Source organism: Equus caballus, chromosome 5 (genome assembly GCF_041296265.1).
Source record: "Equus caballus isolate H_3958 breed thoroughbred chromosome 5, TB-T2T, whole genome shotgun sequence".
Classification (NCBI taxonomy): domain Eukaryota; kingdom Metazoa; phylum Chordata; class Mammalia; order Perissodactyla; family Equidae; genus Equus; species Equus caballus.
The window spans coordinates 44,255,823-44,281,858 of record NC_091688.1 but is presented as its reverse complement, the minus strand read 5'-3'; the positions used below and the strand labels follow the sequence as shown (position 1 = coordinate 44,281,858).

General features: G+C 54.4%; 1 protein-coding gene across 4 annotated transcripts; it reads right to left on the bottom strand.

The window, feature by feature from the left end:
- Positions 1-260: 260 nt before the first annotated feature.
- On the bottom strand, positions 261-24,376 carry RORC (RAR related orphan receptor C). 4 transcript variants are annotated; one of them, XM_001916045.6, is made up of 11 exons: positions 24,264-24,376; positions 21,931-21,960; positions 10,380-10,465; positions 9,947-10,088; positions 8,184-8,696; positions 7,868-7,989; positions 6,795-6,927; positions 6,520-6,627; positions 6,232-6,342; positions 4,713-4,822; positions 261-1,825 (listed from the first exon to the last, which is right to left on the bottom strand). In XM_001916045.6, exons 1-11 carry the CDS (start codon positions 24,301-24,303, stop codon positions 1,664-1,666), a joined length of 1,557 nt encoding a protein of 518 aa, XP_001916080.2. In that variant the 5' UTR covers positions 24,304-24,376; the 3' UTR covers positions 261-1,663. The 4 variants fall into 4 exon arrangements, with proteins under 4 accessions (XP_001916080.2, XP_014595367.1, XP_070124343.1 ...); XM_014739881.3 differs by having other exon boundaries at positions 6,556-6,627; positions 24,264-24,365; XM_070268242.1 differs by having other exon boundaries at positions 19,042-21,960; positions 24,264-24,337.
- Positions 24,377-26,036: the final 1,660 nt, after the last annotated feature.

Here is a 26,036-nt window from a genome sequence, read left to right as displayed (position 1 = left end):
TGTCCCCTGTGGGTATCATTTGTGGGGAAAGTTCTCAGTCCAGAACGTCTGCTGTGGAGCACGTTCTGCGACTCTTTCGGTGGGGGTTCCTGAGCAACAGCTCCCAAGCCTCCCTGGGGGACTGCTCAGGGGGCTAGAATCCTTACAATGCCCGTGGATTGCTGGGCTGGAAACCTGGGTCCCCATACAAGAATGAGACCAGACAGCAGCAGGTAGGTAACCATATTCAAAGCCCCCCTCACCCCCGACACACACACCTCTTGCCTTTAAAATCATTTTATAAAGAATGGCACAATTTGGGGTTTATGTTTACCCAACTAAAGCCCTCCCCTGAGAGGACCCCCCCCCCCCGATCACCTGCTCTTTATCCCTCAGAGGAGGGCTCACAGCTATTTATAAAGCCAAGAGAAGTTCTGGGGCAAGATTGCGGCTGAAGAACAGGTCTCTGCCCTGTTCCTGTGTCTCTGTCTCCCCACTGGAGTTGGGAGTCCCCAGCCACAGAGTGGTGGCTTTGCAGCTGCTTCCCTTCTCCATGACGACAGCAGGGCTGGAGGGCAGGGTCAAGACAATCCTCTGAGGGTCTGTCCTTGGCCCTCTGGCTGACCAGTGTCCAGCCACCCCTGTTTCTCTCATGGTTTCTTGTGATAGAAGACGGCTAGAGCTGGGATAGAGTTTGGCCCCACCCACCCCCGGCCTGAGGTTGGTGGACTGGGGCACCGTGGAAATGTCCTGGGGCCCCTCAGGATTGGAACTCTTCCCTGAGGCCACTAAGTTCTTCCGATATGTGACCTCACGGAAGACAGAGATCGCGTCAGATTAAATGTGACCGTAGAGCTGCGTAATTGCAGGTTGAGTCTGTGTTTCACCTGTATATGGACGTGTGTCTCTGATCAGATTTGTGCTAACCCCTCAAGTCTATTTTTAAAGTGCACATAAGAGGTTTGAGTTCTAACTCTCTCTCTCTGTCTTTGATGCTCTTGGCCTTCATTGTACCCTATCCCTATGCCCAAATCCCATAAAAAAATTATCCCCAGTCCCTTACCCCTGTCCCATCCCTACCCTCCACATATCCAGTAGTTTTTAGACCCCAGGGAAAGGGCAGGGTGCCCAAACACTTGCTTGCTGAGCTGGGAGGAAGGGGGAAGGCAGAAAATCTAGACATCCAGATTCATGTTATATACAGGTCCTCCTGGGCTTCAGCACTGGTCTCTGAGCTTGCTGCATCTCCCCCCACCGCTGAAGCCCACAGGGGAACGCAATGAGGTATTTCAAAGGCCTAGTCTTAGCTTCTGAGCCCAGAGTTGAGTTCTGTTCACCCAGGGTGTCCTGGATCTCCATGTTGTCCTGTGGACACCTTTGTCCTCCTAGAGGTCCTTATATCCCACCCCAGGCCTCCCAGAAGCTGGGGGTGACACGGCATGGGAAAGGAGACAGAACACAGCTGAGGCTGGAGTTGGTGCTCCTCCATCCCCGCCCCGTGGCTCTTGGCTCACTACCAGGTAGGCCTGTGGGCAGAAAACCAGTCTCCGTATTTGCTCACCCCCAAAGAACAGGCAGGGACCACCCTCCAGGGGGCACAAGAAAGGAAAAGGCCGAGGGTGGGAGGGGTCCAGGGAGGTAGGCCAGCAGGCTCCAGGGAAGGGAAAGGAGTCCCTCCTCCAGGTCACTCAGACAGCCCCTCAGGTGACTCCATTTCAGTGCTGAAGAGTTCCTTGTAGAGTGGGGGGAAAGCAGCTTGGACCACAATGGGGTGGAGATGCTGGAAGGTTTGCAGCTTTTCCACATGCTGGCTGCAGAGGCTCCGAAGCTTCCCCTTGGGTGGTAGCTGGAGATGGATTAACGGGAAAGGAGGGTAAGTGCTTCAGTTCTCTCGCCAGAGCAAAGAGGTCATCTAGTCCTTTCTGGACTGGGGTAACCCTCCTTGCTTTGTGGGCACTTGTGGGACAGCCAGATCCCATTGGTAGGGGGGTACATGTTTAGGAAACTAGAGGCTAGTGAGAGCTGATGCATGCATGACAGGTGCATGTTTTCTGAGGGAAACCCCCAAACCATGTTCCTGATACTCCTAAAGCAAACCCTGTTAAAGACTCTCTAATTCACACTTCACGTTCTTATAATAGTGAAATTCTGTGACTCTCTGTGTTATATGCTGTCACATGCCTCTTTGCCTTTGTTGATGCTGTTCCTTCACCTGGAATGCCTTTCCAGTTCTTCGCTTGGCTAATTCTTACTCACCTTCAAGTATCACCTCCTCCGGAAATATTTCCCTAACTAACCCCCTGGATTAAGGCCCCTTCTTTTGGGCTTCCCTCTGGGCAGCAGTTAAACTTCATTTTAGGAAAATGATCCAACTTGTCTGCCTTCCCACCCTAGGTTTAAACTCCTTGGGTAGGGTCCCTCTCGCTCTCTGTATCCTCTGTACTATAGTGATGCTTGGCACATGGTAAATGCTCAGTAACTCTCTGTTTGAACTGAACAATTTCCCAAGCAGGTACCCAACACTGCCAGCACTCAGCCAGGGGGGAAATGAAAAAGGCCAAGACCCCTGAGGAGACAGAGGCAGGGAGGCCTCACTGGAGAAAGGCTGAGAAAACGATTTATCTTCTGCACTTTCCTCTATAACCAAGGGAGGCTTAGAAATACCTCTCACCAGCTACCACCCCACATCTCCCCAGCTTAGTGTCCTAGGAAAGGGGCAGTCAGGGAAAAACAGGCAGCACGGGGTCCCTCGATATCTCAGGAATTCACCCTCTTCACTTTTATTGGTTTACTTTGGGCTGTTGCAATAGCTTCAATCGTTCATTCATTCAAGAAGTATTTGCTGAGAACCTACTCAGCCAGGCACTGTGATGGGTTGTGGTGATACATCAGTGAGTTAAATAAAATAAAATACCTACCTTTGTTAAATGTATATTCTAGTGAGGGAGCCAGAAAACAAATTTACAAAATGTCAGAAAATTTCTTTAAAGAACAATAAAGCAGGGCGAGGAGTAGAGGGCTTTTGTTGGTGGTTGGGGCGGGGGGGGGGGGGGGGGTGGTGTCAGGGAACACCTCTCTAGAATGAAGGGATGAAGCAAGCCATTTGGAAAACTAGGGGAATAACCTTTCGGGCAGCTGGAACAGCAGGTACAAAAGCCCTGAGATGCCACTGTGTGTGATGTGTTCAAGGAATAGAAAGGAGGCTAGCATTGTTGGAACAGGTGATTGAAAGGGTCGTGGAAGGAGATGAGGTGAGCAAAGAAGTCAGGGGTCACATCACAAGGCGGTGGGGCAGGACACAGACTCTAGATTTGATTCTCAGCATGATGGGCAGCTATAGGAGGACTGAGAACAGCGCTGTGTGGCTACTGTAAGACAGACAAGGGTGGAGCAGAGGTCCAATTAGCAGGGCTCTAATAGTCCAAGTGAGGACTGACAGCTAGGGCGTGACAGTGGGAGGTGATGCATTCTGAAGGTGGATCCAACCAGATTGCTTTCCAACTGCTCTCCCAGGTTCCAGTCTCTCCTCCTTCTAGTCTATCCTACCAGACTTGAAATTCTTTAGGGCAGAGACTCTTGTTTAAGTCATTTCTGTATCCTCAGCACCTGGTACTGTGCCTGGCACACAGCAAAGGCCTGTTGCTTGAATGATTACATAAATGGGTCCTTTACATTGGTTCCAAATTAAATTGCCTAAATAAGAGCTCTGATGATACAATTCTTCTACCCTTTGGGGCTCCCCATTGCCCAGAAATAAAGCCTTAACTCTTTAATATGGCATTGAAAGTCCTCTGGGATTTGCTACCTGACCTAATTTTTGAGCTTATCTTCTGCTACTCCCCTGCTTCATCAGTCTATCCCAGCTTCTGATCTTATACTTCAGTCAAAATGTCACCTGAGCTATTCTCCATAGATGCACTATTTTGTGTCCTTATTTCTGCTCATATTGTCCCCTAAGCCCAGAATGCCTGCCCCATAGCCATGAATATCTGTTAAAATCTTACGTATTTCATGGCCTAGTCTAAATGCCACCTTCTCTAGAAAGCATTTATGATCCACTCCTTTTACTCCCAAATTATTTTTAATCCCTTTTTGATGCTCTCATCACCCTTCCCCAGTCTCTCTTATTAAAGTAATATATAAGGGCCACAGGGATACAGTGGAAAGAGCACTGGGATTAAATCTTGCTTTTATCACTTACCAATTGTGTAAACTTGGACAAGTCACTTAAGTCTCCTTATTGCTACATGGGGACTTTAATACCTGTCCTATTGACTGAGTTGCCCCTGGAAGAGACAGCCTATCTGTGACAGCACATTGTTAATTGCGTTATTATTATATCACGGATCACCTTCTCCTCTACATGAGAGTTGTTGGTACACAAGTCTCTTCTTCAAACCAGGTTACAAACTCTTGGTGGGGACAAGAATGCATCTTGTATCTTTCCATTCCACAGTGCCTGGTACAAGCAGGTGCTGGGTAAGTGCTGGCTGTATTAAACTGAATTGTTCCCTGGAGGTCCCTCCCAATTCCAGGCTCTCTAACTTTCCATCGTCACGCACATAGAAGTGACTGCTCATCGCCCTAGTTCCCACTGCTGTTGCAAGCTCTCTAACACAATAGGGCCCTCAAGCTCTTCCTCCTCTGGACCCTCAAACCCTGGCCCTCACAAGCCCTGACGTCACAGATCTGCGACTGGGCCTGACCTCTTGTACCCCAGGGACTGCTCCTACCTTTGCCAGGATGCCTTGGCGATGAGTCTTGCAGAGATGGTGATGAAAGGCCATTTCCAGATTGTACTGCAGCTGTTCTACCTTCCTTTTCTCTTGGAGTCCTGGCCGGTCTGAAGGAGGGGATGGGACCATAGTGAGAACAAGAAAGAACATGGACATTAACTTCCACCTAAAGGGTGTATCATTTTGGACATCTGTGCTTGATAGAGGCCTTCTCAGCTGAGCACGTGTGTGTGTATGTGTGGGTGTGTGTGTCTTGGTTTGATAATGGTAAGCTCTGAGGCTATGGTCTTGGCTAGCTGTTAACAAGGAAAACCGGGGAGAGATGAAAGGGGTGAGAACTTCCAAGCTTCCTTCTCCCTTGTACCCTGACATTTCACATAGCCCGTTCAGTGCTAGGAATTAGGATTCTACTGTTGCAAAAAAAAAAAGGTTGGAAAAGAGCCCCCCACCCCCTGGCCAAAAATGGCCCCAGACGGGAGACGGCCTTCTTGAAGCCACCTAGGCCAGCATCAAGGCCTCTGCAGTAGTCTGTAGTTAACTTCAACATACAAACCACCTTTTGCTTTGGCTCCATAAAATAGCCAGAAGTCGTGTTTAGTTCTGTATTCATTGGCAGAGCCAGAAGATTGATAATCGTTTTTTTTTTTTAAGATGGTGCCTGAGCTGACATCTGTTGCCAATCTTTTTTTTCCTTCTTCTCCCCAAAGCCCCCCAGTCCATAGTTGTATATTCTAGTTGTAGGTCCTTCTAGTTGTGGCATGTGGGATGCCACCTCAGCATGGCTTGATGAGTGGTGCCATGTCCGCGCCCAGGATCCTAACTGGCGGAACCCTTGGCCACTGAAGCAGAGCGTGTGAACTTAACCATTCAGCCACAGGGCCTGCCCCACAAGACTGATAACCTGGACTTGCAAACTCAGGTTAGCAGCTGGACCCATTTCCCAGGGTTCTCTGAATACTTTAGCATTCAGCTGGCTCAGCCCAGCCTACTCCATTCTCATGGAGTGGATGTCCAGAGTCCTGCCATAATGGCATACAGTCTTAAAATTAGTGCACACACAGCAGCGATTCTCAAGCTTGGTGGCACATTACAATCACCTGCAGGAGGCAGATAAAAATTCTGGTGCTCTGGCTGCTCAATGACCTCGGAGACTCTGGGTGTGGGACCCAGACAGCAATCTTTTCTAAAGCTCCCCAGGTGATCCTGATGTGCGGCCTCAAGGGAATCACTGACCTGGACTCACGGCAGACTAATTTCTCTCCAGGAGATGGCTCACTTCCTCTCCTCCTCACGTCTCCCCTCTCCTTCAGCCCCATCTGTGCTGCTCTTTTCCCTCTCTCAGGCTCCTCTGAATCTTCATTTTCACTCATTTTATTTTACAGCAACATTGGGTGGGGCTCATTCTTCTCTTTAAAGCAATTTCCCAGATTTAACCACATCTGAACGTCCAGACTCTTCAGTATCAGTTGCACCCCCACCACCTGAATGTCCTCTACCCAAGCCCAGCGGCACTCACTGGCGTTGATGAGGACAAGGGCTGTGTAGAGGGCAATCTCATCCTCGGAAAAGCGTAAGGCACTCAGGGAGCGGGAGAAGTCGAAGATGGAGCTGATGAGCTCACTGCAGCCTGATGGAGTGGAAATTAAAGAATGAGCAAGGTGGGTGAGGCCATGGTGCCCAAGGACAGCTGCCCTCTTGGTGTTTGGAGCTGAGGGGGCAATCTGCCTTGAAAAGAGGGTGCCCTGGGTCTTGAAGCTTTAGATGGGGTTGGCATCTGACTCTTTCATTTCCCCCTGCCCCTCACCCAAGGCTCGGAACAGCTCCATGCCACCGTATTTGCCTTCAAAAAAGACTGTGTGGTTGTCGGCGTTGTAGGCCCGGCACATCCTGACAAGCACCACTTCCATTGCTCCTGGGGAGTGGGGAAAAAAGGTGCAGGCATGGTGTCAAGCAAAGCCAGGAATCCGTCTCTGTCCCCTCATGGTCCTGGTTTCCTTACGCCACCTCCCTTCACTCAGCCCTGCCCCATTCCATGCTCTGTCCCCCCTCCCCTTAGGCCTGCCCACAGTCCCTGGGCACCTGCTTTGAGTAGCACGATCTGGTCATTCTGACAGAGCTCCATAAAGCCTGAGAGCCTCTTAGCAAACTCCACCACATACTGAATGGCCTCGGTGAGGCGGTGGGCACAGCGTTCCCACATCTCCCACATTGACTGCAGGGAAGAAAGAGGGTCCCACTGTAGCCCTCTTCATGACCTCTGACCCTCCCAAGCCCCTGGAAGCCCAGACTGATAAACTGCAGTGGGTAGGTTCTGAACTCCTACATTCTCAACACTGGTGTTTTTAGCCTATTCGTAGCACAAGTGCAAACTCGGGGTCAATTCCCTCCATTTGGTCACACTTACTGAGCACCGACTAGCCACTGGCACTGAATTAGGGGTCATGGGGGAAGAAAAACGTTTGAGATACAGCTTTTCCCTCAAAGAGTTTGCATCTTATTGAGGTTGAAAAGGACATACTGACCCCCCCGACCCGCCAAAGGACATATCCAAAGTTCTTAATAACCTAGAGAAGCAAAAGTTCAGCACCAAATGAGTGTTTTTAGAGCAGGTGGTGTTGTCGGAGTGATAGAAGAGAGAGAAGCTTGAAGGATCTGCATTTGCCTTTGGCTCCACTACTCTGTGACTGGGTAAGTCTATTCACCCTCTGAGTTCGGTTTCCTGGTCTGTTAAAAATAGAAAAAAAATGCCAACCTCATGGGTTCGTTGTTGTAAGGTTGAGGAAAACTTATGTAAAGCATTTAGCACAGTGCCTGGCACAAAGAAGGGGTGTTTAACAAACGGTGATGAGGATTCTGACTATTGTTATCATCAACAGAGGAGGAGAAAGTAGAGTACACCAAGGCCTGGGTGGTGGAGGAGGCAGGATGAAGGCTGGGTAAAATGCTAATAGGGGCTAAGGGAAAGCTCTCATCCATCTGCTAGGGTGTGGATACAAAACCCCCCATGCTTGAAAGTGGGTACACACACTTGTTGTGTCTATCTGTGATACCCTGCCTCACCCCAGCCCACCTGTGTGCGTAGGTGGCCATCTCTGGACTCTGCCAGTGGTGGCGGGATGTCCTCCCTTCCCGGCATGGTCTCCTGGCCTCACCTTCCTCTGGTAGCTGGCCACCTCCTCCCGGGAGAAGATGTTGGAGCGCTGCCGTAGCAGGTCCTCCAGCCGCAGCTGACACGTCTCTCGGTAGGACTTACACACGTTCTGTACCAAGTGCTCTGGGGCCAGAGGAGGAAGGCACTGGCTCGATCTTAGCCAGCTCCTACCCTACCCGTACAGAGGGCATTCCTCTGCCTGGACCCCTCAACTCCCTTGGGTTCATGTTTGGTTTACAGCGGGTGCTGACTAGGGCCCCTCTCTTGGAAGCCCCTCCCTTATCTTCCCCACCCTGTCCACCTCCCCAGCGGCTTACCAGTCTCCGTCAGGGAAGCATAAGGTGCCTCTGTGGTGCTGCGGAAACCGGGGCTGCAGTAGCTGTCCGGGCCCTGTCTGGGTTCCCCAAGCCCAGGATGCCTGGGTTCCTCAAAATGAAGTCCACATCTATTGGGGGTCAGCTGGCTGCCCGTGCTATAGAAGCTCTCTCTGCCCTCAGCCTTGCCCCGCTCAGGGCTGTACTCGAGGTGGTATGAGGCCCCATTGAGACCGGCCTTGGCCAAGCTATTGGAGTAGGAAGGCCCAGAGCCTGGGGCTCTCAGGAGGCCAGGGGGACAGGCAGAGGCCTCAGGCAGGTCAGGCGAGGAGCCCAAGGGCAGCTGCCCATCCGGGAGCCCCAAGGTGCAGGGGAGGGGGTCTGCTCCTTGGCCTCCTTCAGGAGGGGTCTTGGCTGCTTGTTCCCGTTGCTGCTGCTGCTGCTGCTGCAGTTGCTTCTGCACTTCGGCATGCAGGCTGTCCCTTTGCTTCTTGGACATGCGGCCGAACTTGACAGCTGAACGTGGTCGGGGAATCAGGAGTTTTTGTGGCAGGAGGACAAAGGACCGGGCAGGGTCAAAAGGCATTTCGGTTGTTACAGGATTAACTTGCTGCTGCCCGCATAGCTGGCTCCAAGCAGAGCTTCTCCACTCTTGCCTGAGAACCTCCCTTCAGGGGACTTTTGTTCAGACCCCTCCCACCTCTCGCTCTTGTTGGCTCTGGGCTCTATCCAGCCCAGCTGTTTCAGTCTCCTGAGCAAACCTCTCCCAGCTCCAAACCAGCATCTAAGAGTGGCAGAATTCCAGTAATGAGTCTGGACTGAGGATTCTGGCCTCCTGATATTGGGGGTGGGGGCGGTCGAGTAGGGGGCCTCAAGCTGTATTGGGGTCACCTCGCCTGTCTAGGAGGGTCGGAGGAAGAGGAGAGCCGAGAACACAGGTCTCCCTGTGGTCAGGCCTGCAGGCTCCCTGGTGACCTAGATACTCACCACAGCCCAACCCAGGCTCCGCGGCTTGTTTCTAACATCCTCTTCTGCTCTCTCTTTCCTGCCTTTTCACTCCCCCCACCACCCCTCCCAGGTGTGGGGGCACAGCCCCTCGCTCCGCCTGCCCCTTTGCACCCCGGCGTGTTTCCTTTCACTCTGTTATTTTGGGCACTGAAAAGTGCTGACAGGCACCTTCTGGCTCCTCATCACCTCGTGCCTCCCCCAGCCCCACCCTGGGCTCCTTCTGTGGTGGGGGGTAGTGTAGGATGGGGGGCTGCAAGGAGGTGGTGGGTGAGGAAGGTGGAGAAAGGCACCAGGCACAGCAGCCCTCCCCACCTCATGCCTTCTGGGTTGTTCTCAGGCCAATCCTGGTTCCATTCCCACCACAGTCCTGTGTCTGAAGATGGGAATGGAGAGCAAGAAGGGAGATGGAGCTAGAACTAGGGCAATGAGACAGGCGGGAAGATGTGGAGCCTGGGCCGGAGGGGAGTGGAGTGAGGAGAATCCATTCTGAGGAAGAAGAAAATGAAGAATCTGGGACATCGGGAAAAGGAGGGTTGTTTTAGTAGAGCCTAGAGTTGGGAACTGAAGATCTCTGATGAAATCAGCCTGCCTGCGCGCACAGTGGACAGTGGAAGAGACAAGGGCCCATTAGAGCGAGGGCTGGAGAGCAGACTGCTGGAAGGGCCTTTTTACAGGTTAACCCCTGTCTAGCACAGCTGGGCAGCTTGCTCCTCTGGAGACTCCAGGGAAACCCCAGGGGGCTGCCCACTTGGCCTCACCATCTCGGGACATGCCCAGGGCCAGGCACTTCTGCAGGCGGCAGTGCTGGCATCGGTTCCGGCTGGTGCGGTCGATGGGGCAGTTCTGCTGACGGGTGCAAGAGTAGGCCACGTTACACTGCTGGCTCCGGCGGAAGAAGCCCTGGGGAAGGCAGGTGGAGACCAAGGCTGCTGATCACAAGCTCTGGTCCCAGCTTTTTCAGATCCTACCACCTGTCAGTTTTCTCTCCTCCATTCCTTAGCATGGTTGCAATGTGTCCAGCAATCACTTTCCCAGCTTAAGACAAGGTCCTCCTGTGTGCAGGGCCCTCCAGGTAAGGTACCGCCCTGGCAGCTCCCTAGCTGCCTCAGGAGACCATCCCTGGGGTCAGAACCAAGGCCACTGGGCCCTTCTCCTCATCTCTGAAGGGACTGTGTATGTGCGTGCACTCACCTTGCACCCCTCACAGGTGATAACCCCGTAGTGGATACCAGACGACTTGTCCCCACAGATTTTGCAAGGGATCACTTCGATTTGTGCTGGAAGAGAGAAATAGCAGGAGGTCAGCCGGAACCGTTTCTGCACCCAACCCGGTGTACCTGGGCAGCAGATACAGAGACATGGCGCTTCCCCTGCTTCCCTACCCCGCTCCAGCTTGCTGTTTCCCTCTTGCAAAATGAAAGAAGTGATGTGCCAAATGCTGCTCAGCAAAGGATCTGTGGAGGCCGTTTTTTTGTTTTGCGGAGTGGCTAGGAGTTGTATCAGCTCTATGGGGGCAGAAAAGCAGCTGCAGAGGCCACCTGCTCAGCCCTTCAAGTTGAAAAGCTCCAGTTGCCTCCCTCCCGCCTGGGGACCTAGGAGTCCTCACTGCTTCAGAACACCTGCTTCCCGCCAAGGGGGCTTCCTCTGGGCTTTCCCACCCCCGACCCCGGGGCTTGGCTTTCATGGGCAGAGTGTTGGGCATGGCGGGAAGATGTGCACCAGGCAAGAGGCACCTGGGGGCCAGGTAGAGAGGACAGCCATCCTCAGCCAGGCAGTGAAGGCTCTGTGAAGCAGGGGCTGCAACAGAGACCAGAGGCCAAGGGGTCAGGGTCCTCAGAACAGAGCCAGAGAGGGTAGGGACAAGCCAGAGATGGAGCCCAGGAGAGTGGGGCTCAACAAGCCAGCTCTGCTGGATGCCTGAGAGCCAGAGAGAAGGTCAAACAGGGCTCCTGGGCCCTTGGCCCCAGAGCAGAGAGAGCTTGGCTGTGTGTGTGTCAGCACGTAAGAGCATGTATGCTTATGTGGGTGGGAGGGCCACTGCATCCAACTCTAGGTGCACCAGTTGTGAATGTTAGTGCTGGCTGGGACTAGAGACGGTCCTGTTCAACCTCTTTCCCATCCTTTATAGATGAAGGAATAGGCCAGATGAGGAAAGGTGGTTGGCCTAGGTTCACACAGCTAGTTTACTCCAGAGCTGGGTCTATATCCCATTGCCTCTGAGCTTTCCATTATGCTGTTCCATGTACATGACTTTTGGTGTATACACATCAGTGGGCCTGTGTGAAGGTATGTTTGTGTGTGTACATATGCAAGGCACATGTGATCTGTGAGCCAAGGGGCATGTGCAGCCAGCGTGCACAGAAGCGTCTTTGTATGTTAGTGTTTGTTCACTGGGCACTAGGAAGCCCCCCTCCCATTGAGCTCATTGGCCCCTCTGCCTGCCCCACTCCCTTCACAGAGGTTGGCTGCTGGCCTCAGGTTCATCTCCCCCCTTTGCTTTGTGCCTGTCAAGGCCCACAGCTCTCTACTGAGGTTCAGGGAGCAGCAGTTGCCCTTGCCCCAGCCCATCTTTGAAGGGGAGTTGGGCAGAGCTGGGGTCCCTGCTACTTCGGGGGTTTTTGTCACCCCCCAGGGCATATGGGTTTCTTCTCTGCCATCACTGACCTTCTGCCTCCCTTCCGAGGGGGGAGGCCTGGGGTGGAACAGGCAGTAAAAGTGGTCTAAGACCTCAGCCCCTTCTCATCTCTGACAGGTCTCCCACCCATCTCCCGTCCCCAGGGTCAGCCTGCCCGTAGGATGAATCCAGATTCCTGTGAGCTCACTTCTGGCCTAGGCCTGGACACTGGTCATGTGTAAGGCCTGCTGATGTGAGATGGGGAGGGTGACCACGGCTTGCCCACCACTCCCCAAAATATTCTTTCCATCATCCTTAAACCATCACCCCCTCAGGCCAGCCTTGAGCTGAGTCAGAGTAAGCAGTTGCCTCCTCATGGGGGACAGGGCCCATGGGTGTCTGCAATTCCTCCATTAGAACTCGATTCTCTTGCCCACCCCAGCCCCACTTGCCTGCCCAACACCCACACAGTAAGCTGTGATCAGCCAGGACAGAGGGCAAGTGAGCTTTTCAGATTCTTTCCAGTAAATTAAGAGCAGATTGGAATGGGGGCCGGCCCGGTGGTGTAGAGGTTAAGTTCGTGCACTCCACTTTGGCAGCCCAGGGTTCATAGATTCAGATCCTGGTGCGGACCTACACGTTGCTCATAAGTCATGCTGTGGCGGCATCCCACATACAAAAAGTAGAGGAAGATTGGCACAGATGTTAGCTCAGGGACAATCTTCCTCAAGTAAAAAGAGGAAGATTGGCAACAGATGTTAGCTCAGGACAAATCTTCCTCACCAAAAAAAAAAAAAAAGAAAAGAAAGAAAGAAAGGAAAAAAGAGAGCAGATTGGGATGCATGGAGGGGAAAAAAGAACAAGAGGAGATTGGGTACCTGGAACAGTGGAAAAGGGACAGAATTAAATGTAGGGGCACCTGCACGTCAAGTCACTTAGACTCCCTAGGCCTCAGTTCCCTTGTCAGTAAAACCAAGGTAAAAATACTATTGCCTGTCCATGGGGTGAGTGTAGGTAGCACAGTAGTTAGATGATATCACCTGTAGAAAGCACTGTGCAAGAGGTAAAGCTCTATGTAGAAAGCTGGGTAAAGCTAGTTACTACTGAGCAGAGCTGAGGGCAAAGAAACCCAGCGGGCATTTGAGGCCCAATAGAAGTCTGCTCTTGCCTCAACACCTTCCCCTCTAACACTGTGGTATCTCTCTCCTCAGTGGCCCTAAGCCCAGAGAGGGGAGAAACCAACGTGGGTCACCCAAAAAAGTAAGCGGGAAGAAGATTAGGCCAAGCCACAGTGGGAACTCGGGCTCCAGCCCAGCAGTCAACCACAGGCCTCCCTGCCTCTTCCCTTCTCCAAGAACCACATCCGTGTGCGTGTGTGCGCTGACCACACGAGTGACCCATACACATCTCCTGCCCTACGCCTGACCCACGGCTGGTCCCGGCCCTAGGAACTTCACAACAGTGACGCCAAGACCTTGCCCTTCTCATAGGATCATGTGGCCAGCCAGGGACCCCCTTTACAAATACTCGTGTTTAGGGGGAGTTTCGACCCCAGCCACAAGGCCAGCCATTCGCCCACGCTCCCCAAACATAGTCCAAGACAGAGGTACGCAGAAGCAGGCATGTAGAGGTAGAGGTCCCCATCTGGAGGGTCAGGCCCTCTAGCCTTGAGCTAGAGACACCAAGAGGTTCAGGACCAGGAGACAACAGACTTAGATCCAGAGATGGACAGACAACTGCAGAAACACAGAAAACCCCACACTCGTGTCCTGGCCCCATGCCCAACCGCTGACCCCGTCAGCACTGTCAGGCCCACTTATCCTACTCCTCCCTCCTTCCCCTGCCACCTGTACCCCCGTCAATGCCATCTACTCAAAACCTCAAAGAGAAAGCACCGGTGCGCAGGAGTGTGACTTGTGGAGGAAGGGAGGGGAGAGAACGGGAAGGGGACTGGCAGAGGTGGCGGTGGGGTGAGCAGGAGCTGAAAAACACCTCGGATACCTCACCTTCAAAACCTCCCCCCTGAGCCACGCCCTGAAGCAGCAGGTGGTGGGAACCCAGATTGGGGAGGGGGAGCTGAGTAATCACAGGATTACTCAAACTGTTGCCTGGGAGCCTGGCCTGCCAGGAACTTACCATCTAAGGGCCTGCCGGTGCCAGGAACTAGAACCAAGCAAAGGTCAGGAACCTCTAGGCCAGCCCCTGCAGCACAGCTCCCACACTCTGCCCGCTCCCTCACCCGCTGCCTTGCCTCTGGGAGATCTTTGTCCCTCACCTGCTGCTCTCTCCCTGTAGCTCTCTCCCAGGGCCCATCAGAGGAAACGCTCTAATTCCAGGGAGAGAGAAATGCTCACAGGCACAGGATATCTCCTGAAACCATCCAGCGACTGGATGACTCTAGCCCTTTGGGTCTCAAACAGGATCACTTAGGGATCGTGTTAAAATGCAGGTCCCTACTCGGGAGGTCTGAGGGGGGCCCAGATTCTGTGTTTGAACAAGCTCCTGGTTGGGTCAAACTTGCTGGCCCTCAGGCTACACTTTCTAGTAGCAAGTAGCAAGAACTCAGTCCCTCTTCCTGCTTTTGTGCCAGGCTGCTCCTCTCGGGGATGAGGGTGGGGTGGCAGCTCATTCTTGTGTCTTCCCCGCCATCCCATGTGACCTCTAAAATGTCAATCTGATACAGTACCAGGAAAAGAAAACAAATCTCTTCTGGATTGCTTCAGAAGGATCCCCAGGGAGCTTCCTATGAGCACTTCCTATGTGGGGAAATATGGTAGATGCAAGATAGTCTGTCCTCCCCTCCCTCAAACCTCGTCTAATCTCACCCTTCTCACAGCTGCGAGATTCATTGATAACGCTCTTTGAATGCATCCAGAGCCTGGCCCTGTGCCACCCTAGGAAGCCAGCCCTGGGCCCTGTCCAGGTGACCTACACCACAGAGAGGAAGTGGTAGGAGCAAAGGAGGGGGCCTGCAACCCGGGGGATCTCTCCCCTCAAACCCCAGAACCGTGGCCTGCCCTGGTGGAGAATGGATGCAGACAGGAACCCTGGGGTCCTCGTTCCTCCCGGTGCTCGGTCAGTCAGAGCTGGGCCTTCCATCTCTTCTCTGTCTCCTTTTCTCCAGTGGACATTGATTAAGGAGGAATAATAATGGTAGACGTAGGCATTGGCTGAATTCTTACTCTGAGCCAGGCTTTATATACATTTTTCATTTAATGATCACAACAACCCTGGGAAGTAGGTACTTACTTGTGTTGTCCCCATTTTACAGATGAGAAAACAGTCTAGGAGAGAGTAAGTGGCTTGACTAAGATTACACAGCCAGACGTCGCAGATTTGGCATTTGAACCCAGGTCTCTGTAACTCGAGAGCCAATGTCCTTGACCATTAAGCCATATACCCTAGAAGAATAAGATGCCCAAATGCACTGAGGAGGATGGGATAGGGGATAAGGTTCCTGGTTGCAGGGAAAAGTGTGAAGTGAGGCGGGTGGGCTCAGAACAGAATTCAGGAAGGACACCCATGGAAAAAAAAGCCAGGACTCATGTCTAATATAAAGATCCAGAGACATTATTCCCTCTGTCCCAACTCTTCCTCTGTGGCGCCAGCCTCCTGCTGCCTTTACCCACTTCTGGGGGCCAGGCTTCCAAGGCCAAGGTGGAACAGCCTGCCTATCCCAACGGAGCTCCTGGCTTGGGACTCCTCTGGAGACCACAGCTCCTTTGGGGTGTGGACTGGTTTCCACACATCGTGGCAGACCTCTCTGCAGAAATGAATGAGTAATGGGAAAGAGGAATGCATCTCTTTTCTTAGCTTAGGCCTCCTCTCTCCCCACAGCCAAAACTCTCAGTCTCTCTCCCCACAGAGACCACATCTCCAGCCAGGGGTCCCCTGTGTACCCCAGCCTGTCACCAGCCTCCCTCCTTTCTCAGCTCTCAGTTCCCGCAGCTTCTGCAAAGCTGGAAACCACGGTGGTGGGTGCCACCACAGGGGAGCAGGAGGGGGAGGGGAGGGTGGGGGTCGGGAGAGAAGCAATTCTACCTGGGGAACGGTCCTCCCAGCCCATGGCGAGAATTTTCTGCTGAGACACCCAGATCCCAGGGCTGGGAAAGTAGTGAAGCTAAAACTCAGGTGGGCGAGGGAGAGTCTGGGGTTTTGAAAAGCCACGAAAGACAGCCAGCCACCTGAAACCCCCTCCTGGTGCCCCCGCCACCCCCGCAGTCTGGGACAGGAGAAAGGAGGGGAAACAAAAGAATCGAGTGAAAACAACCAGTGAATGGGGGGAGGGGATGAATCACCAGGAGGAAGCTCTGAGGAGTGGGAGCCTTGACGTCACAATAAGCGGCCTTCCCTGCCTCCAGAGCTGCATTTCCTTTCCAGAGGCCTCTGCTGCTCCAAGAGGCCAGTGACCCTGAAAGACCCTGGGTCTGGCCCTGAGGCCCTGCCTCATTACCATCCCTCCCTGAAAATAGACATCTCTGTCCTTTCTGAGCCCAGAGGCCCAGGAGAGGGGCAGCGTTGCAGTAGCGGGAGGAATGGAGATTAGATCTCAGAAAGGACTACCATGGAGAACAGGAGGAGACCCCAGGGCTGCCTTCCTTGGAGAGCTCTTAGCATAGGAAAGTCCCTGTTCCCTGGTTGAGTCAGGGGCACAGAGGCAGGGGAAGGGGAGGGAGCCCCTGGGAGGAGCAGCAACACCGACACCCATGTTTCACTGTGATGCGCTGGGCTGGGACCTCCAACTGCCAGTGCCTGCGCTGGGGGTGTTTGGGATTCCTGTTAAGAATGGGAAGAGAGGAAAAGGCAAAGAAAGATGCAGGAGTGATGCAAAGAAGGAGGGGGCCCTTTGTAAAGTTCTCAAATGGCCCTTGAGATCTGTCACACCCGGGGACTTGGGCTTCTTTCTGGACCACTGCTCCTCATTATCGTGAGGAGACTTGAGAAAGATCAGGGCACAGCAAAGACAGCCATGCAACCTTGAGCTCCCACCTCCCTGTCTAGGCCTTCTGCCTATTGGCTCCACACCAGCCATGCCCTCAGGGTGAGATGACTGGGCCATCCTCCCTCTGGCTGGCTGGGGCGTCTTTTTGGCTAGGAGGCATTTCCTATCTACTCTGCAGCAGGTCGCCACGGCAGGGAACCTGGGCCTCCTTTCAGAACCTCCATGAAACCCGTGCCTCCCACTTTCTGCCTTCCTAGACCCAATCAGTACTCAGTGTCCCCCCTCCACTGCCAGTCTTCTTTCCTCTCTGTTTTCCCCTGCGTCGGTGTGCCTTTCTTTCCAGCTTCGGCACTCTAGTTCTGTCTCAGTCTTCCCACCGCAATGTTTTGGCCCTCCTGGTATTTCTCCACTTATACCTCCATCTGGACATCACTATCTCCCCACGTGTTTCATAAATCTTCTGTCCTTTGAGTTTTGCCTCTGCATCTCTCTTTATTTCTTGGTCTGCTTCTGCTCCTTGTGTGCTTGGCCCTTGGTCTTTTGGTGTGTCACAGTCCCAAGCCCCCAGTGCTCTGACTTGCCCCAGCTGTGGTCAGAGGGTGTGGTGGTAGCTGGCACTCACCAGAAGGGTAAGTCAGATAACCTGGGGCTATGAGAGACCCAGAGATGTTCAAGTGAGAAGGGCCAGTGGCACTGACCCCCAGATTGGAGGAGACCCCCGCCTCCTACCTACTGGCCTGGGTGGAGCTGTTGGGGGATATTGTGAACAGCTGCCCAAGCGTCTCCCTCGGCCAGTCCTGGGGATTCCTACCCACCTGCCAGGCTCTGAAACACCCAATCATTGCTTCTCAGGGTGGATTTGCTAATTTGCAACCTTTTCTGGGAAGGTCAATTTGCCAACCTTTGCTGCTGATGGGAAGAAGCTAGAGCAGAAACCGAAGCTCCAATGGGCCCTTCTTCCTTTGGAAGTTTTGGCCTTCTCCTTGCCCCTCCAGAGCCACCCCAGCTCAGACATCTGCACTGGAGTCTCCGTACCACCCATGGAAGTGGAACTCTTTCCTTGGCCTCCTCTTGGTCTACCCTTTGGGAAAGCTGAGCTTCCTTCGCTACCCTTGGGGGTGCCTAACTTGGGGGCTAGGGCTCTCTCCTTGGTTCTGGGCCCTCAGAACTCGGAACCTCTTCATAGCTGGTTTTGTTGTTGTTTTGTTTTTAAATTCAGCTCCCTTTTGCAGATGAAGAGACCAGGAGCCAAGGACTTGCTGAGGCTACATGGCTAGTCAGAGACTGAGGTGGCACCAGAACTTGGTCTTTAGACTTTCAGTCCATGGGTCTTTCCAGGACCCAATATGGCCTCCCTCTTATGGCTTGTGGGAAGACCCCAGGTTGGGGCTGGGGCTGCCTCAGGCCTCAGGGGCATGGGGCTTCCCTTTTCCTCCTTAGCCCTGTGCTCTGAGACATTCTCTGGCTTCCCTTACATGAACATAGGGACTGTCTGATTTGCCCACCCTTGCTCTGCTACAAGGCACAGGGACCCCAGACATCCGCCCACCAGCTGTTGGCCTATGACTCCAAGCCAGGAAGTGGGTGAAGCTGAAGACTTTGTGCTCCCATCTCTACTGCCTTGATCCCCCGTATCAAATGGGTTGACTGAACCTGGGGGATCACACACACACACATACCCACACACACGACACCCTGGCTGGATTCCACTTGGTTCCCACGTCCCTAGATTGGCAGAAAGCCTGGCAGCTCTGAGGCTGGATGCTGAGGTTCTGACCCCCTCTGCCTGCTGACCTCGCTTTGCTCTCACTGTCCTGCTGCTTCAGGGCACAGCAACCCCTCTGGCCTCCTTTTACACCCCACTCTCAGGCAGGTTGGAGCATGGAGGGGAACACTGTGTGAGAGCTGGGAGAGTGAGTTCAGGCCACCTGTTAATCCCCAACCTCCATCTACTACAGCTGTGTGATCTGAGGTGAAGCACTCTGCCTCTCTGGGTCTCAGTCTCTTTTTGTAAAATGAGGGGACTGGGTACCTCAGACCCTGTCTGAAGCTCATGATAGAGGATTCCTCAACAATCCCTTTACTATCACTGCTCTAGGAGAACAGCCTGGGGAGTGAGACTGTCCAACTACTCCAGCCATCTCCCAACAGAACTTGACCTTGACTGGGACCACCCCGTGAGGAAAGAGCACTCAGCTTTGTTCACACTGTTCCCAAGTCACCCTTCCTTTCCAGAGGGCCCGGGATGATGGCAAGACCCAGGCTTCTCCCGCTCCCAGGTGGCCCCATTCACTTACTTCTCATGGCTGAGCCTTCGGCTTTGCTGCCTTGGCTCCCTGTCCTCAGCCGGGGGTGGTCCAGGGATGGGGCGCGGCTGGCAGTGGGGTCGGGGCCAGATCCTCTCAGCAGAGTCTCAGCCTGCAGCTCGGCACCTAGCTCTCCCCCAACGCTTCTGGGCAGGGGGGTTTAAGCTCCGCACCACACAGGTGGCCGAGTCACAACCCCCCCACTCCACCCCCCTCACCCCCCCTGGGGTGCAGCGGGTAAGATGACAGGCGCCCCATGTGGCCAATCTGGGCCTGGGGCAGGGTGTGAGGGGCGGGGCAGCCAATCACAGGGGGCGTTGGAAAATTCCAAAACCACATGCGACAGCCACACGCGGTAAAAGCTGTTTCCACCGACAGGGTAGTTCTGGCTGGGGAGCCAGAATGGAGCTCACACGAGCCTGGGGCCAGTTTCCTACTCCCCCTCCCCCTGAGGACCCCCCGAGCCTGACCCTCTTTGCCAGGGGACTCCCAGGACAGGGATGTTTCTAGAGGTAAGTCACAGGATGTCTGCCTGGGCTGGTGGCTTGTGCCACTTGAGACCCCGTGGACTGCCAACAGCCGTGCCCAGTGAGGTGCAGTCTGGGAGGCTGCCCCATGACGCACCATGCTCATGCTCTCCCTGGAGACACAGTATGTGCCCTGGGCTGGGGAATAAATGATAATAGTAGCAGTAATAATCATCAGACAACTGCCCACTATTTGCAGGAGGGGTTAGTCCGTCTCCATCAGAAATTTCCTCAGGAGCAAAACTGCTGTATTTGGAATGCAGGTGATGATGATGATGATGCTTACTATGAGCCAGAAATGGTCCTCAATGTTTTATGTGGATTATCTAATCCTCAAAAAATACTTTATGAGGTAGGTACCATTATCCCCATTTCAAAGTTGAAGAAATTGAGACACAGAGAGGTTAAGCAGCTTGCCCAAGGTCACACAGCTAGTAAGTGGTGGAGTTAGGATTCAAACCTAGGCTATTTGGCCCCAGATCCCATTTGAGGGATGGGAGAGTTTCTCTGGTTCAGGTCTGCTCTTGAGGGTGTCTCAGCCTGGGAGTTCTCCTGGCATGAGTCTCTCTACAGCGTTTCTTGGCCTGGGGGTCCTTCTGAGGGGTCAACCAATTTCAGAGGCCCTCTCAGCCTCATATCTGCTCTGTGGGGTACCTCAGCTTGGGGGGTTCCTTTTCAGGGCCCCTGACTCATCAAGCCCTTTCTTGGTCTGGGGGTACCTCCCTGCATGGGGTCGTCTCTATTAGAACCCCTTTTTCAGAGCCTCTTGGCCTGGGTGAGGCCTTAATCTCTCCTGGAGTCTCTGGGCCAATCCTCCTGACTGGTCTCTGATCTTGCTGAGATGCTGGCAGCTCCTCAGCCTGGAACAGGCCTTTCCCTGCTGGCCTTCTGGGGCTTGCAGGAGCTGAGCAGTGGGTTGGGGCAGGGCTGTCAGTCTGGGTTCTCATGAGGACACTCATGGGGTGGGGGTACGGTTGCACAGGGCCAGTGGGTTGGGAAGGTGATAAGGGCTGTGGTCCTGGCCGAGGTTTCTGTGGTAAGGGGTCAAGGGCAGGATTGGAGTTTAGTCTCTTCCAGTTCCAGCTGCTCCAAAAGTCCCCCTTCTCCCCCCACCCACATATGGTCCCTGGCTCCCCCTCCCCCAGCTCACGCGCGTCACTCCTTGACCCGCTTTCCTCCCAGGGCCCTGCTCAGCATTTCCGTGGGGCCCTGTGGCTAGGGGCAGGCGAGGCACCCATCAGGATTGTGCTGAGCAAAGCAACCCCCCACCCAGGGGGATGTAGCGTCCTGGATGGCCCCCCAGACCCTGTCTGCCGAGTTCAGGGAGGAGGGTGATGCTGTTGCCCTCTGAGATTTCTCTGCTCTAAGCAATTCTGGCAGTGGAAGGGAGAGCAGCGAGCTCTCAGGAGGACCTGGTAGGCAATCCAAGGGAGGGCCATGGAGATATGCAAGTGGCCTCTCCTGCCCCAGAGTGGTCCTCATCAGTTCAGGAACCAATGCTGACGCAGGCTTTCCCCAGAGTACCCTCAGGCTGTTAAGGGCATGCATGGCCCTCATGGGATATAACCTTTGGGACTGAGGTGGAGTGGGTGCATTTTCTGGGGGAGTAGCCTCTCCCACAAACTAGGAGGGTAGATCTGATGTTCTGAGAGGTCCCTAGAGAAGATGCTTTCTTGCTAGTATCCATTGGGAAGTCCTTCCTGAGCTCTAGCCCCTTCTCACATGCTGCAGCCTCAGTCTTTCAGGGCCCCAGGACCCAGAGTATCCCGGTCCTTGCCTTTCCTGCAGAGATGAAAGCTTTCCTGCTCTCCAGCCCTGCACATTCTGGCCTCAGGCTTGTTCACACCTCAGGATGTGTTAACCACAGAGATGAACACTGAACCTGGCTCTGCGGCCACAAAGCCTGGCGCAGGCTTCCTGAGTTCCTGAGGCCACCCTTGCCACCCCGTGCTCTCCATCTCCCTTCCTCCCTGGCCCAACACTCTGCCCCACCCCTTTTCAGTTCCTGTGCCTCTCTGTCCAGCATCCCTCCTCTCCTTTTCCCACATCTCCCTTTTCGTTGTTCTCTCCTTGTTTCTTTGTGATGTTCCCACTCACTCTTCAGGCTTCTTCCTTATCTCCCCCATTGCCCTGATCTTGAGGGTTTTTCACCCTTCCCCCTCCTTTCTGCATCTCCCCATGTCCCCTGTTTTTCTAGGCTCCACCCCTCTCCAGGCCCAGCCTTCTCTGCCTGGCTCCTCCATCTCTGGGCAACCTGTGCCTTTCTTTTAAGCGAACCTCCCAGAGCCCTGGCTGAATTCCTCCCCATCTCCCCACACCCCAGCACCAGTTCTTGCCACAATCTTCTACTCACAGGTGTGGGTCTTCTTTGCAGCCAGCAGCTCTGTAAAGAGAAGAGAGGGAGTCAGGGTCAAAAGTTGAAGACCACAGGGCACCGAAAGACACTCCCCCCAACTTGCAGGCCCCCATTCCCACCCCACTCCTTCCCAGCAGAACCAGGCATCTGAGGAGAAGGCGGGACCACCCTTCACAGTACCCCTCTCTTCTTCATTCTCTGCCTTCTGTCACATTGGCCCTCTTCCAGGTCCTCAAAAGTGCCAGGCTCCTCAGTACCTCTGGGACTTCCCCAAACCATCCCTTCCGTCTGGAATGCCCTTCCCTCGCACCCCTCTCAGTCTAGGAAGCTTCTCCTCATCCTTCAAGTTTCCAGTTATGTCTCTTCCTTGGAGAAGCAGTGCATGCCCCTCTCCCCTGCCCTCATGCTCACAAACTCAACACGGTGTGTTTGGTGTCCTGGCACTCACCACCGCCCCACCCAACTGCTATGACCATGTCGTTATCCATGAAGGGGACTTTCCTGCTCCATGGTAAGCCCTCTGGAGGCGGGGCCTGTTTGGTCTTGTTCACCTTGTTATTCCCAGAACCTTCCATAGTGCCCGGCCTATTAGAGGGGCACAGTAAATATTCTGCAGCCAGAGAGAAACCTCTGTGGGAGTTAAATCTCTTGGTTGCTTATCTGTGCCTGAAAGCACCTGGGAATCCCAGAGGTGTGGGGGTTGAGAGGAGGGTGGTGAGGATGTTTGGAGAAAGAGGAGGGATGAGCTGAAGCACACACTCCTCTCTGCCTTCTGCGGGGCCCTGGCTCCACCGGCCCCCCAGCCTGCAGAGAAGGAGACCCTTCCTGCCGCTGCTGTGTGGCTGGTCCGGGTGGAGAGCAGGCGGTAGGGAACACAGGTGGGTTGACATGGGGTGAACATGAATGCTCAGACCTCCAGAAGGACAGCTGCTGAGGGGAAGGCCTTAGCAAGAATGTTGTTCATTCATGCAGTTAGCATTTATTAAACTCCTGCCAAGGGAGCCCTTGGGAAAAGGCTTCCCCTGCCAGACCTTAGTCCATTTCCTATATCCACACAGCAGCTCCTCATAGAGCACAGGGCCAGTCTTCTGTTCCAGAAAACCCTGCAGCCCTGCCTTATGCCCGCTATCCTTTCCATAACCTCTGAATCTTCTCTCTTGTTATTTTTTTCCTTCTGCTGTCCAATGCTGGACACCCTCCCTCCCACACACACACTGTGCCTCTCCCTAGGAGATGCTCTCCACTGGCAGGCTTCCTCCACTGGACTGAGTGGGGGGGTGAGTGGATGTGAAGGCTTGGGCTCTGCTGGGATGGGGTGGGGGGTGGAATGCCCAGAGAGGGAGTGGCTCCATCCGGCCCCTCCCGCCTCCTGCTGATCCTGCCTGGCCCCACCCAGCTTCCTCCCTGACGTGGCACCATCTCTTTGGCCTCGAGCCTTGTACCTCAGAGCAGTCCTGGGGTGAGGTTGCTCTCCTTCCTTGCCTGGGCAGTGGAGCTCTTCCTCCACCAGGTGGCCCTGGAGCTTGACAGCTCTGGAACTCACAGCTTTCCCCTCAGTGCTCACAGCTGACCAAGCATGTGGCCATGGGATCCTACTCAGAGGGTCTCTGAGTTAGACCATCAGAGGGGCCAAGCACTGCCTGACCCTCTGTCCCCCCCTGGCCCTGGCCCAGTGCCCCACATTCTCTGCGGAAATGAAGCCCCATACCCCTGGGCCAGTGGGGAGGAAGGTGCCAGGCTAGCGGGCATGAGCAGCTGACAGGGTGTGGTTGCTTCCTCCCCCTACCCTTTGTCTGTCATCCTCAAAGGCAGGACAGGTGCCTCCACTGATGAATGAACAGAAGGTGGAATGGCCAGCTTTCCAGCCACTGCTGCTCAGGAGCCCAACCTGCTGAGCCATCTCAGGAGACGTCAGTAAAGCAGTGTCCTCACCTCCTTCCAGGGGCGCTCATACCTGGGAGGTCTGCCCACATTCGACTCTTCACTGATCTCACTTCCCTGACTTTGCTCTGTTCTCTTTCCCCCACCCCACCTGTCTTTTCTTCTTCACTTCTCCCTTTCTTTCCCCTCCGTGTGTTTCCTGTTCCTCCCCTTTTCCTAATTCTCCTCCGTGTCAGGTTCCGGGCCCCTCCCCCCATGTCTCCTTCAGTTGCTTGGGGACTCCTCCTGTCTCACTGGCCTGCATTCCCCTGCCAGTCCATCTCTCTCTCTCTTCTCTTGTAGCTCCTCCCCTCCTCACTTCTTGACCAGTCTCTTCCCATCTCTCTCTCTCTCCTCTGAAGCACCTGGCAGTCCCTGCCACTTGCCCGCAGGGCTGTGGGGCCTCTTACCCTGTGAGGCTCGGCGGTGTCTCTGTGGGGCCCTGTCCATGGGGCAGCTCCCTTGGTGCCGTCCTTGCTGCCCTGGCTGCCCAGGAGGGCAGGGAGCAGGGCCCAGGGGAGGGAGGGGGAAGGAGGGAGGGAGCACCTGGCCCATCAGCAGGCAGGGGAAAGGAGTGGCTGGCAGAGTGTCCTGGCACCAGGAGGGGACAAGGGGAGAGACCAGAGGAACTGAGTTTGGAGCCTTGAGGGGAGACAGGATACGTGGAGGGAAGGGGACTAGCATTTATTGATCACCTACTGTGTGCTGGGCCCTTTGCCAGGCACTTTATGTAAATCCATGCTTTTTCTTCCATCCTTCCAACATCCACCATGAGGCAAATGTAATTATTCCAGATTTACCCAAAAGCTAAGTGAAGCTCAACGATATTAACAACCTGCCCAAGGACTTGCCCAAGGACAATAAGTGGTTGAGCTGTGATTTGAACCTAGGTCTTTGTGACTTCAGAATCTTGTGCTTTTTACCTGATCAAGACAGGCAACAGCAAGAGGGGAGACGGGGATGGGAGAGATGGGGAGGGGATGACTTACTTGGGGGGGATTGTGCGTCTTCTCCAGGATGAGATCAGACTCATTTCAGAGATTCCTCAGTTCCTTGAGGCCTCTGCCTGCTTAGCCCCTGCCCCTCACTGCCCTTCTCTAGAATTCCCTGGCTGCCTGATGCCTCTGCATCGTCCTGGTCTGTTGGGGGCTGCGGGCAGGCCCGGAGGAGTGTGTGGAGGCAGAGGAGCAGGGAGAGGGGAGAGGATAGGAGAGATGCTACACTGCACTAGTTGGGAGGAGTGCCCCCAGACTGAGTGGTCCCGCACTGGAGCCTGCACCCAGGAAGGGCTCTGCAGAGGGCCACACGACAAGGCTTCTGCAGGCCCTGGATGCCACTTCTTTCCTGCACAGCCTCAGCCCAGAGTTTGATTAGCTGAGCCTGGCCCTCTTGGTTACCCAACAGGCCGGCTGGCCAGGGGCCAGGCTGCAGTGGGGAGGCTCCCTGGCACCTCCTCCTGCTCCTGCTTCCAGCTGGTAAACAGCAGAGCAGGAGCCAGCCACGCCACGGCCTCGTGACTCGCCCACTCCCCCCACCTGGTGCACGTGGCACCTGGCGTGGAGAAGGCAGAGGCAGGCAGCTGTCCCTTTCCTCTCCTGCCCTCCCATCCCGCTATCCTCTACTCCTGCCCTACCCTGAAGCTTCACACTTTGCTACCATCAACACCTCCGCTCCTGGGTAGCTCCTAGAGTCTCCAATGGCTGAAGAGGGACAAAGTTAGAAGTAGAGAAGGACTTTCCGACTCCTAGGATGGTTAACAAGGGGATAGGGTGTGAGGAAGAGTGGAGTGGAAACTTTTGGGGACCTTCTTGTACCGAGAGTCTGAGGGTGTGTGTCTGTGCCTCTGCGCCTCTGATTATCCTGTGTCCTTTTGGTAAATGCGTGGCCCACGCGTCTGTGTACACTTCTCTGCACAGAACAGGATGTTGGTCTGTCTTGGGGCTCTGCCCCTTGGGCAGGTTTGGAGTAAGAAGCAACGTTCTCTGAAGCACCACTCCACCCAGCGCCCTCTTGCAGACAAGTGGAGCCAGCAAGAGGCAGAGGGACAGGGCTGTGCGAGCGTGCTGGGGCAGAGCTGTTCTGCTCTCCCCATCCCCACCCGCCTGCAGGTGATTGGCTTTGCTTCCACTCCATATCCTCTCTCTGTGCCTCTCCCTGCCCACCCCCCTGCCGGTGGCTCCTCT

What these genes read in the sequence shown, in the direction of transcription:
- RORC (XM_001916045.6), bottom strand. Translation starts at nt 24,303, where the DNA reads ATGGACAGGGCCCCACAGAGACACCGCCGAGCCTCACAGG. An exon ending in TGGCCAGCTACCAGAGGAAG is followed by an intron (nt 6,928 to 7,867) that starts GTGAGGCCAGGA and finishes TCTTCCCTGCAG; the next exon opens with TCAATGTGGGAGATGTGGGA. An exon ending in GATCGTGCTACTCAAAGCAG is followed by an intron (nt 6,628 to 6,794) that starts GTGCCCAGGGAC and finishes CCCACTCCCCAG; the next exon opens with GAGCAATGGAAGTGGTGCTT.